This window comes from Pinus tabuliformis, chromosome 4_1 (genome assembly GCF_031772625.1).
Source record: "Pinus tabuliformis cultivar Carrire ecotype Pingquan chromosome 4_1, CPIR1, whole genome shotgun sequence".
Classification (NCBI taxonomy): domain Eukaryota; kingdom Viridiplantae; phylum Streptophyta; class Pinopsida; order Pinales; family Pinaceae; genus Pinus; species Pinus tabuliformis.
The window spans coordinates 211,569,553-211,582,259 of record NC_142303.1 but is presented as its reverse complement, the minus strand read 5'-3'; the positions used below and the strand labels follow the sequence as shown (position 1 = coordinate 211,582,259).

Sequence of the window (12,707 nt, the reverse complement as noted above, 5' to 3'; positions counted from 1 at the left end):
CCAACGGTGCTGCCCGGATGATGCTGGGTGGATTTCGCCAATAAAGTCTAAGCCCCACTGCTGAAATGGCGCACTAATCTCCACCGGTTTGAGAGGCAATGGCTGCAACTTTTGCTTTCCTTGAAATATTTGGCATTCATGACAGCTCTTCACCGCTTTGTACACATCAGAAAATAGGGAAGGCCAATAAAAACTAACTCGCAAGATCTTGTTGGCCGTTGTCTTCCAAAACAAATGCCCTCCACAATCACCTTTATGGAAGTCTTCCACTGTTGCCTTCGCTTCCTCTTCGACCAAACAATTCAGCAAGATGCCTCTGGGATCTTTCCAATAAAGTGCAGATTTCAAAATGCAAAATTTAGCAGCCTTTAGCTTTAATGTTCTTGCCTTATTTCTTGACATTTCGGGAGGTGCAAATAAATTTTTAAGTACATAAACTATATCAGCATACCAAGGTGAAGAAACAAAGATGTCTGATACCTGAACTGCTGAATTTTCTTCGTCACCATCGGATAAGGCAGCGATCAAGTTGATGTCAAGAGCATGAAGGTTTGTTTCAGCCATTAATTTCGCGAGACCTTGACCTTTAATCAGCTTGGTAGGCTTGATTTCAACATCATACTCTAAGAGAGCAGCAATCCATTTGCCTCTCCTACCTTCCGGCTCTGTTTGTACCAAGACATCCTTTACGGCCGCATTAGGAACATATGCCAACACATGAGAGTTGAGAATATATACCCGGAAATCTTTCAAGGCTTTGATCAGCGCCAAAGCTTGCTTCTCAATGATGTTATAGTTTAGTGCTCCATCTCTCATAATCCGGCTGAAAAAAGCTATTGGCCTCTCAACTCCTTCTCTTTTTTGCATCAATACTGCTGCCAATGTATGCTCGGAAGCGAAAGAGAACAAGATGAAATCTTGAGTATAATCGGGACTGATCAAGGTAGGGGCTGAAGACAAGATTACCTTGATTAGATTGAAAGATTTGACTGCCTCCTCGGTCCACTTAATCTCGCTGTCCTTCCGGAGCATATTGGTTATTTCTCTAAGGTGCTCTGCAAGGTTGGGAATGAAGCGGCGCAGAAAATTTAATTTGCCATTAAAAGACTGTATTTCCTTCTTGTTTCGAGGCTGCTCTAGCTGCTGAATTGCTTCCACCCGTGCGGGATCAATTCGGATGCCATCTTTGGAAATGATATTTCCCAGCAATTTGCCTTCACTCATGGGCAAAAAGACTCTTTTTCGGGTTCAAGGAAATGCCATATTTTCTGCACTCTTTTGAATTGGATGTATGGGAACTGTCCGGTTTCTCAACTGTCTCTGCTGGCCTTGTTGAGCTGATAAAGCATGTAAGTAACCTCGTTGGTACTCCTCAGACTCATCTTGAAGTACCACATCATTAGATAGAATGTAATGCTCATCTTGAGGTGTATAAGCATTACTTACCAGCTCTTCTTCTTCCGTGATGTATGTGGGCAGATCATCGGGAGTGAAAAAGTGATTTTCTTCACCCACACCTTCACCTTCATCTTCTGATTCTTGAGTGACATAATTTTGCTGAAATGGAGGTTGGATTGGCTGCTGCACGGCCGCTTCTTGTGCTCGTGTTTCCCGCTGTTTGATTCTATATTGGGGCTGCTGTTGTTGACCTCTGAAGTTTGGGTTTCGAACTTGTGGTTCCGGTTTGCCAAGACTAAGATTTTGGAATGCCTTTTTCATCTCTTCCACTGTACGAAGAACCTGAGAAGTGGATGCTGCCTCTTCTTTGATTGTGACCTTCTTCTCCGCTTTCATTCTTGCCCTTTTGTCATTCAAATTAGCCTCCACACTGACTGCAATTTTCTGCATTTCCTCCAAGGTAGGAGGATCTCGGTCCCGCAGTGAGTAGGCCATCTCCGGATCGAAACCATCTGGGAACTTAAGCAATGCGGACTTTCTTGATGGTCTCAAATCATCGGGTATAGCGTTATACACTGAATTAAATCTGATTATATAGTCTTGAACCGACTCACCCGGATTTCGCTTGAGGTTGTTGTACTCGGCATTGATTTGCAGCGGGTCTTTCCTTATTTCCCATCGGTCCAAGAATTGATTCTCGAGTGCTTCCAAGGTGGTGATGCTGTTAGCTGCCAACCCTCTGAACCATTTTCTTACTTCTCCGGCAAATGTTTGCACGAACAGCCGCATGGTAACATCTTCTTCATCTAACTCATATAGATCAAAGAAAGTGGACATTTTATCGATATGTTGCTGTCCTGTAATACTTTGTGGAGTGCCATCAAACATGGGAATTTTACTTTGGTAATCAGCAGGCATATCATGAAGATTAGCAGGCAATACAAGTGGGGCAAACCGGGCTGCCATTTTTCTTGGTAATGTAGGTCTTGGGGTAGCAGGCGGGGTGGGTGTGGCAGTATGTGGAGTAAGAGGAGGAGAAGTGGTGTGTGAAACCGAAGGCGAGACAACTGTAGATGGGGGATGAGTAACTATGGGAGTGATGGCAATATAAGGGGGATTTGACTGTTCATGCGCCGTGATAGAGGATCCAATATGACCAGAGATATTTTCAAGGAAATCAGCAAGAGTTGTAGCTTGTACACGTGTCTGGAGATTCCTCAAAATGAAATTTTCAACTAATTTATTATGCCTCTCGAATTCAATAGCAGCTGCAAAATCAGGATTAGGAACTAGAGTAGCAAGTGCACTTTCAGATTTAGCTTTAAACAACGACAACTCAAAACTTTCATCGAAATCAAGATCTTCAAGATACTCAAAAATAGCTGGGCATGAATTAGATCTAGCAATTGGTCTTGGATCAGTAGCCAGCTTGTTTTCGCGAATAGACTAGGAAAGGAAAAACCGCTCAGCCGTATGGAATCTCTTAGCCTATCATCCGAAGCTTAGAGTCCATAATGATACTGGGATAAAGATGTCACTGAAGTGAGGGTTTCAGAAGCTCACGGAGATTGACTGAAGCAGCGTTTATCTACTAACGCTGATGTAAAACAAGAGCGTGTTCAAAGGCTACCTGGCGTGACTTCAGGCTCCGTCTAAGACTTGCGAAACTCACACATCAACACACAAACAAGTTTGTTCTCCCCAGTATGGTCGCCAACGTTAGTGTCGGTCTTGAGCCCTCCATTGGTGATCAATAGCTCTTTGCATATGCATAGGTAGGTGTCTCATTAGTGTCAGTTTTGCATCCCGCTAGGCATGCCATAAAACTGAATGGAGGGCTGGTCTTTGTTCCCTTCTTGGCTTTGCTGGATCAGGTCATACCACAATGAAATTGAGTCATGTTTGTTTTTATTTTTGTCTTGAGGTCCCAGGTCTTAGGTCAAGGATTCTGAGCCAAAATCACTGCAAGGTCATGAGTTCAAGTTCAGTGAGTGCCCAGCAAGCCAGAAGGAGGTATGTACATATGTTTCATTGTTATTTTCATCAGCTACAGGTCATTTAATGCCTTGGATTTAAAAACCCTGTTTTTAAGTCCAATGTCATGAGAAATTTGTAAAAATAAAGAAATTTTCAAAAGTTTTCAAAAGTGCCGGCAACAACCCTGGTTCATTCGCCACAGTCCATCAGATGGTCAACCTGCAAAAAGAACGGAGTCAAACGCCTCAAAAAGCTAATTTCAGGACAAAATCAACTCAAAAACAGTGTTAAAGAGAATGCAAAAGTGAAAACATTATAAAGTGGGTTTTTCAAGTTAATTTTTTTAAATGTGAGCATATAAAGGCCAATTCCCTCTCAAAAGAGACTCATTGTGCATTTGAAGGCAAGAAAACGCAAGAGAGAGAGGTGAGAAGGCAAATTGGCAATTTGCAGCAAATTCTGGGCTTTCTGAGGGTGCGCGACCACTCCACCAGGGTGCGCGACCACCTGGGAGGGGCGCGACCACTCCAGCACCAATTCTCTGTGTTAAATTGGTCGGGCGCGACCACTCGAGGGGGGCGCGACCACTCGAGGCTGGTGCGCGACCACTCGAGCAACTTGCTCCAGAACGCATCAAAACTTCAAAAATTTTCGTGATTGCTCGTGAATTCTCTGAGGTAGGCCTCCCTTGCATTGTTAATGATTGTGCCATAGATTCAATGGATGATTATGATCATTTTTATCATGAGAAATTAATGAAGAAATAGGTTAAATGATTTTTTGCCTTTGCAAGCATTATGCTGGGTTATTGTTTGTTCTTCAAGGTTTATTATTCCTTTGTTATTTCCCTCCATGTTTTCCCATCATTATGCACAAATGTCAGAGTGTTAATTTATTCAATCACATTTGCAACTTAATGCTAAACCCTATCCCAATTTCATGAAACCCTAATCCCTCCATAAAACCCATTCTCCCATGCCTTCTACCCAAACCCTAGTACTATGTCACACAGCAAATATATATGTAAAAAATACAGCAAAAAATGAAAAGAAACATTGTGAAAAGAAAGAATATGATGGCAAGAGGCATGCACATGAATATCATAAAAAACAGAGTAATGTAATTATGCATAGCCTAGTAAAAGACATGAGCAAAACAGATATGTTGCTGTATAAATATCAGTGGTTAGATAGCTGTGGGAGTGTCCATGACAAAGTTTATCAATGTACTAGTGGTCAAAATGAACAGTTTGCTGTGCTAGGGTTTGCACAAGGGCATGATACATCTCCCTAATCCCAAAACTCTGTTTTCCTTTCTCCCTCCATCTCCCCAATTCCCTTGATACAAAGTATCCCATTTCCCTTTCAAAACTGTCATAAAAACCCTTCCCTTCCTCTATGATCAAATAAGTAAAAATCCATGTTTCCCATTACCATCAAATGTTGAAAAACAGAGTATGCTCATGAAAGACATTCAAATACAAAATAAAAAGGAGCAGCCTGTTAATTGTTCATAATTGATGCTACCCTATTGCCCTATGCTCATGCCATCATTCTCTCCATGATGAAAATTTATATTGTCCTTTCCCTTGGTGATCATAACACCTATTTTCCCTAATAAAGTATTTATTTGCAAATGATGAGAGATGGAATGACATATTTGACATTATGTGATTATTTCCTTCAAAATTCCCTGTTGTTTATATATATTTTCCCTTTCCTTATGTTAATTCCCTCCCCTAACATTTCCCTCATGATTTTTCCCCTTGAAAACAGCATACTTCTCAGCATTTTTGCAGGCAGGGCAGCAGTCATCTTGGCTTATTTGTTCCACCTTGCTCAATAACATCATGTCAACCACTGAGACTAATGAGCAAGGTGATGACCGATCTTCATCCACGGAGGTTGAGACACAGCGGAGGCCTCGTAAGGGTGGCAAGGGTGGTCATCACAAGAGAGAAGAGCCCACATCCTTGGCAGAGTTGCAGGCTTGCCCATTGGCAGTGACTTGCTTTCAGTACATGTCATGCTATCAGTTTTGCGAGAGGCTTGCACAGATTCAGCATCATAGGGAGCTGGCCTGGTTATTTGTTCTACACCTTCATGATGGGCAGGTCACCCTTGCAGGGGTGGATTTTGTGTTTTCTCCAGAGGCTATTTCACAGGCTACCGGGATACCAAATGTGAGTGAGGTGTGGCCAAAGCGGAAGTGGCTGGATTTTGTTTACTTTGAGCCATATGTCAGGCCAACATACATACACAACTTGTCAGGGAACTTTCCTATCAGGTTCCTCCGAGAGGAATATGCATCTATCATGAGGCTTATTATGCACTATTTCACATGCGAGGGGAGGTTCTCACGAGTATTTGCTTGTCACATTCGCATGCTGATGCACTTTACCAGGGTGAGGATGATGAACATCCCGGTTTACCTTTTTCATGACATTCAGAGGATGGTTTCTATATTCCAGAGGCAGACCCCAGCTCAGCAGCTCAGGAGTTTGTGTCATCATGGTCTCATCCAGCTGGTTGTTTCCCATCAGCTGAGCCAGCAGGGCATTCCTTGGGTAGATTTTATCTCCCGTGAGTTCTTCACACAGCCACAGCCAGAGCCAGAGGTAGTTCACAAGGAGGGAGGGCCATCACATCAGCCCAAGGCTAGTATTCTGAGACATATGGCTTCTTCTCCTCGGGTCACTTATCAGAGAGGTCATAGGACCTTATTTGCAGCAGCTCGACGAGTACTTTCTCCACAGCAGGTGGAAGGGGTCTCGTCATCCTCTTCAGATCAGCGAGTGTTATCTCCACACCAGGTGGAAGGGGCCTCACATCCTTCAGCAGCAGAGGCAGTACGAGAGGGCAAGCAGCCCATGGTTGAGGATGAGGCAGTTGGCGAGGCACATCCTGATTCCGTTGATCTTGATGCGCATTCTCCTTCCTCTTCAGATTTCTATGAGCTCATTAGGCAGAGAGAGGAGGAGAACCTTGTGTTGCAGCGGAAGCTTGAGATGGCTCAGTGGACTATCACTTATTTAGAGCAGCGGAACAAAAAGCTAGAGACGGAGAAAGAGCTAGATGAATTATGGAGAATCCGCGGTAACAGAGGCTTGAACCGCAGGAGGCCCGGGGACCCATTGCCCGCTGATAGGGAGTCATTGCTCATCCAAGCAAATCTTCGCTTGGAGAGATTGTTGGAGAAGGCAAATCATGACAAAGAGCTGCTACGCAACATGAAAACACACTATTGGGCAAGATTGCATGTTTGCAAGGCTAAAATGAAAATTCTCCAAAGGAAGCTGTCAGAGGCCCAGAAGAAGAAGAAAAGGACAAACCCACTCCGTATCTTGGCTGAGGCATCCCTCACTCACCATGGTACTCATTAGCCTTCATCCAGCAGCAAAATCAAAAAAATTTGAGAGTTTTGGAGCATTTTGGAAATTTTTTGGAAATTTACAGGTTTTTCCCTGTGGAGTGGTCTCACCCCCCGCGCGACCACTTGGGAGGACTGCTCAGAATCACAAAAAGTTGACATTTTTGGAAAGGGCATGCAAAAACTAGAATTACCTATACTTGGGCTCAACTTGATTTTGAGATTTGGGCCTCCAAAAGCTCAAATTACATCAAAATTTTGACTTTCTGCCCACTTTTTGAGTTGCAGAAAGTGGCCTTGCGAGAATTGACTTTTGAGGGGTCAGATCAGCTCCAAATCCAGAAATTCCACTTGGGATGGAAAGTAGACACACAGAGCTTTCCAATGAGCCATCTTGCACTTGATTTGGACAACTGGAACCCACTCAAAAAGTGCTGCAAAGGGGCGCGACCACTCGAGCAGGGGGCGCGACCACTCGAGCTAAAATTGCCAGTTTTGACTTTTCAGGCCTGCAAACTCTGTTTTTACCTTGGTTGATCGTTTGTACTTGTAAATGATGGATGTATGGATAATTTTCATGGCACATTGATAGATTTAATCTCTCTTAACCCTTCTAGAAGCTTCCTTGATGTAAATAGTGAATATTTAATGCATGGATGAGTTAGCTAAGTTTTAGAGGCAAGTTGTTTTGACTTCCTATTATCTAGTGCTTAGTTTAGAATTAGTTCAAACTGCTCCTAGGAAGCTGAGCTCGACCCCTAGAGGTGGGGAAAGGAATTAGATGGTCTATATTATGCCTTCTCTTGCTCATTTTCATGGTTGGACTCTTGTGGGAGAAGCATTATTGTATATTGTACATATATTACTGCAATTTAAGGAAAAGGAAGGCCAGGGTTTTGCAGACATCATTGTGGATTCTTGTGGATTGTTGTGTTGATGGTGTGTTCCCTACATGTTATTGTAAGTGTGTTTATGTGTTCCATCTCTTTCTTTGCTGCTAATTGAACAGATGAAGTGATAAAGTTTGAATTCATGCATGCCATGCTCAGCTTTTAATTTTGTTCAATATCTATGTTTTCCACTGTCTAAAGAGGATTCAAAGTTGTTGTTTGCCCTCTTTAGCTCCTCCTCTATCATTCCTGATCATCCATCTCAGATTAAGGCATCAGCATTCACTCCTACCTTGCCCCAAAGATCCCCCTGCAAAAACTGAGCCCAATCCCCGCACCCTGAATTGCACTCCCTCCAATTGCCACCAAAAACCCCAAAAATCTTTAAATCAACCCCCTTATCAATTTACTAGCCTAAAATCTTTATTCCTAATTGGTCAGCCTATTATATTGAAAGATCTACCGAATCTGACCCGAGACAGCCTTCTCATACCTAGTAGGGCTAGCTACGAGGTGAAATGGTTTGATGTAGCGTTGAGATTTTGTCTATCTCAGCCTAGGTGAATTCCAAGCGCTAACAATACCTACCAAAAATATTAGACTATTGAGCAAAAGCAAAAGCAAGAAGACCAAACACTAAACAAAAAAGAAGGAAAACACCATATAGAATTGGATGCAAAGAACAAAAAAATACTTAGTACAAAAACAACAAATATAACAATTAAGAAGACAAATTAATAACTATTTAACTTTTTTATAAACTAACAATTTTTAAAAAATTAATAAATATTTAAAATTTTAAAATTAACTTTCAAATCAAAATTAACAAACTTCCCATATACAAAAATAAATGATTTTTCTCCAAATAACCAACCAACCAAAAAGTAAAAATAAAAACAAATTTGTAAAGTAAATCTTTCCTCAGAGCTGAAAAAGGTCCTAGTGCTAAGAAAGATACAAAGGATTGATTTTCTGGTGTTCATCTCCCTTTTATCCAAGGGACCACTGACAAGATTGCAAGGATCCTAAGGAAGCATAAGGTGGTTTCAACCATTTGGCCTTTAAATACCATCTGGAGCTCCCTTAGATCTGTAAAAGACACAGTGGACCCCAAGAATATGAAGGGTGTTTATGTTATCCCATGGTCTTGTGGGACTCCCTACATTGGTGAGACTGGTCACTCGATTAATCAAAGAATTCATGAGCATGCTGCTGACATCAAGCATGGCAGGACCTGCTCATTTGCTTGGCGGAGTATGCAGATAAATCTAAGCATCACATCTACATTGAGGAGGCCCAAGTCGTTGCTAAGGTTAGTCATTTCCATCATCATAAATTGAGGGAGGCCCTAGAAATTGAAAAAAGACCCAATAATTTGAATAGAGATGATGATTGGAATATTAGTAAAAGTTGGGTCCCTGTCTTGTCCTCCTATTTTTTATTTTTTTTAATCTATGTAGGTATTAGCATCCTTTTTATAGTATTTATTGTTGATTTATTCTTCATTAGAGTTTATTTTGTCTATCCTTCATGTTTTTTTATGTATTTTATCATCCTATTCGTTCTTAACTTCTTTTAGTATTTTTGTTATTTGTTTAATGGGCGTGAGCCCCATATTTTATTGTTGACCCCATTTTACTTATTGATTATTTTTCTTTGGATATATATATATATATATATATATATATATATATATATATATATATATATATATATATATATATATATATATATATATATATATATATATATATATATGTTTCTATTTTTATTTTTATTTATTAATTTATATATATTTATATTGACTTGTGTATATATATTTTTTATTTTTCCCTTAATTATTTTTAATTTATTTTATTTTATTTCCAGTAGTTATTTTATTTATCAAATGATCTTGTCTCGATTAGGGACTTCACTCGTTTTTATAATTTTTGACTCCCCTCCTTTAAAGTTTGACTTTGATTATTTATTTATTTATTTTAAAAACTAGTTGTTTAATATAATGGTTACTTATTAATATTTGTTTTTAATAGCTTAATAAACTAATATCATAGTTTAAATATTATTTTTCAAAAACTAGTTGTTTAATATAGCCGTTACATATTAATATTTTAATAGATTAATAAACTAATATCATTATTTAAACATTATTTTTCAAGAACTAGTAATATTTGGTTTTAATAAATTAATTTAAACATTATTTTTCAAAATCTAGCCATTTAATATAACTGTTACCTATTAATATTTTTGATAAATTAATGAAATAATATCATTGTTTAATTTTATTTTTTTTCAAAAACTAGTCATTTAATATAGCCGTTACATATTAATATTTTAATAAATTAATAAACTAATATCATTATTTAAATATTATTTTTCGAAAATTAGCCATTTAATATAGCCGTTACTTAATAATATTTGTTTTTAATATATTAATAAATTAATATTATAATTTAAACATTATTGTTCAAATATAGACATTACTTGAAATTATGTCTCTACATTGCTCTCTATTTAAGCCTTTGCCATGGTTTGCCTCTTCATCGAGCCCTGTTGATGAACCACACATGTTGGTTCAAAACGCGTCAGCCAAAAACTTCTCTCATGTGATTTCTACCAAAAGACTTTGTTTAATTCATTATGGATCACAGAAGCTTGAATATAGAAAATACATTCATCATTATATTCCATCATTGAACTTTTTATAATAAAGTGATGCTCTATGTGCTACTTTTGAACATACTATCGCAAATATTTTTCTTAAACCATTGCAGATTTACCACTACCTTGGTACCAATTCAGTAATGGAAGCATTGGTGTTAGATGGAGCCGTATACGTGCAAGTGAACCCATGACTTGTAGACTCGGTATTGGGGAAACACGAGAACTCACAAATGCAGGTTTTGTGGGATCTGGGATGCCCGTAATAGAATCGGTTGAAAGCATCGAAGTGACGGTCGACGTTGGTGGACTAAGTGACGATTCGGCTTGTGTACACAAAAGACCAACCTGAATGCATCTCACTGCTTGCTTTTCATCGCATATTCCAATAATTTCTCGATCAATTATCCCCACAATGTTTCCTGCTTCGTATGACCTCCATACCTGCATAATCACAGACGGTTCGTCATTCTTATTAGATATATATACACAGTGGACACATCCACATGAACTAAATAGCATGGTATTAAATTAAAGGCAGATATGCATCTCACCCATCCTAAAAGAATCTGCATTTCAGCTGACAAATTGTAGGCCGTGTTCTTTCTTCCGATGATAATTTCGAGGACAAGAATGTCAAAGCTATAAACATCAGTTTTTATAGATACTTGCCCCAACATAGCATACTCTGGTGGCATATAATCGCTACATATACATAGTACAATTTCAAATATAATAAATTAAGGCAAAAATTTAGAAATAGGAGATGATAAGTTATTTAGAAAGGTAGCATAGTTGCAACCAAGATTGTAAATCCCATGACCATAAAAAATCTTAATCAAGAATATAAATGTACCCCATAAAAAGTACCCAATTTTCCAAGCAAAAAAGGGTATAAATGTTTGATGTCTTGGGTAATTTAAGGAAACGACATATGGTTAGTTATATGGAGGTGAAATATATGCATGGAAAATGTTTGACGTTACTAAATGGTATATTGGAGATGGGTTTAAGGTTATGATCAGGATGGACTATATGGTCAGTATGAAGGAATGATTCACTTTGTGGGCTCCTTTACTGCAACACGTCCATAATAAGGATATTCTTTATATGAAGAAGATACATAACATACAGTCAGGGCTTTTTTTTGGCTATAGATGGAGTTCGACATATGAACCAGACATCGGGGAAGGTCTCACACAAGAATGGGTACATTACACTAAAATTTTAATTGAAACGGGTATCACTTTAGGGACAACACGATAAACTGATATGAAATGGCAAGACTAAGAAAGAAGATCCAATGGTAAAAGAGATATATAAGCACTTATATCGGAAGCCACTGATACAAAATATAGATAAGTGGATTCATGTAATGTGGAAGTGGGATATCCCATTCAAGATGAAAACTTTTTTCTTGCTGGCAATGAACAAGAAAATATCAACCTAGAATATCCTACAACAAATAAGTATGATTGGACCTGGTATATGTGGTCTCTGTATGAACCATTTGGAAACATCAGATCGGAGTACTTATATTTATATAAGTGCTATTATGCATAAGAAGTATGGTCCGACACTCTTCTTTCTTTAGGTATAATGCAAATTTAGTGTAATGGTAACTTGTCCAATTTTATCAAGAGATGGTTTATTACCAAGAAAAGACATAAGGTTCTCCCTTTCTTTGTTATTTGGACCATTTGGGGCAGCAGGAATGCAGAAATATTTGAACAAAAGATAGGGAAGCCTCAGACAGATATATACAAGATAGTATCAGCTTATGTGAAAATGAGGTCAAAACATAGATACAGAGGTTTAAGGTATACAAAGAACAAGACATATGGGGCAGTTATCGTGTACGATTTTTTGATGGTGCATGTAAAGAGAGACTTTGTGGTTGTGGGGTGGTCATTTCCATTAATCCTGATCATTTTTGGTGGGAAAGTGGTAAGGGTTCAAATAGCAAGGCAAAACTTTTAGCACTTTGGAGAGTTCTAATTGTAGCGAAATGGATCAGGATAGACAATATCCAGATCTTCGGGGTTGCAAAGGGAATTATAGAATCAATGATGCACAATACAAATTTCAATCCACTCATTCTAAAAAATTGGATGAATGGGATTCAGGTGATGACGACAATGTTCCAAGAAATACATTTTGAACACATATATAGCGAACACAATTGGATAGCAGACATGCTATCAAAGAGGGATGAAGAAGCCAATAGGGAATTTTTTTCTCAACATTTGAATAGGAATAGATGATCAACTCAGAAAGAATCAACTATGCATAGTGTTAAAGGGAGGATGCGACTTCTGCCCAAGAAGGACAAGCATAAAGAGAACAATTGAACATTTTGTTTTTTTTTACAAGATGATGGTAATCTGTTTTGTTTAGAGTTAATACTAGTAT

The 12,707-nt window shown here is 38.7% G+C and overlaps 1 protein-coding gene across 1 annotated transcript; it reads right to left on the bottom strand.

Moving 5' to 3' along the window:
• Positions 1-10,394: 10,394 nt before the first annotated feature.
• Positions 10,395-10,993, bottom strand: LOC149174967 (cysteine-rich receptor-like protein kinase 44). Its single transcript, XM_089421018.1, has 2 exons — positions 10,850-10,993; positions 10,395-10,739 (listed from the first exon to the last, which is right to left on the bottom strand). The coding sequence occupies exons 1-2, from the start codon at positions 10,991-10,993 to the stop codon at positions 10,395-10,397; spliced, it is 489 nt and encodes a 162-aa protein (XP_089277144.1).
• Positions 10,994-12,707: the final 1,714 nt, after the last annotated feature.

Bases quoted from the DNA above. Each gene is read 5' to 3' on its own strand.
- LOC149174967 (XM_089421018.1), bottom strand. From the start codon at position 10,993: ATGCCACCAGAGTATGCTATGTTGGGGCAAGTATCTATAAAAACTGAT. The intron at 10,740-10,849 runs GTGAGATGCATA...GTGATTATGCAG, and splicing joins TGCAGATTCTTTTAGGATGG to GTATGGAGGTCATACGAAGC.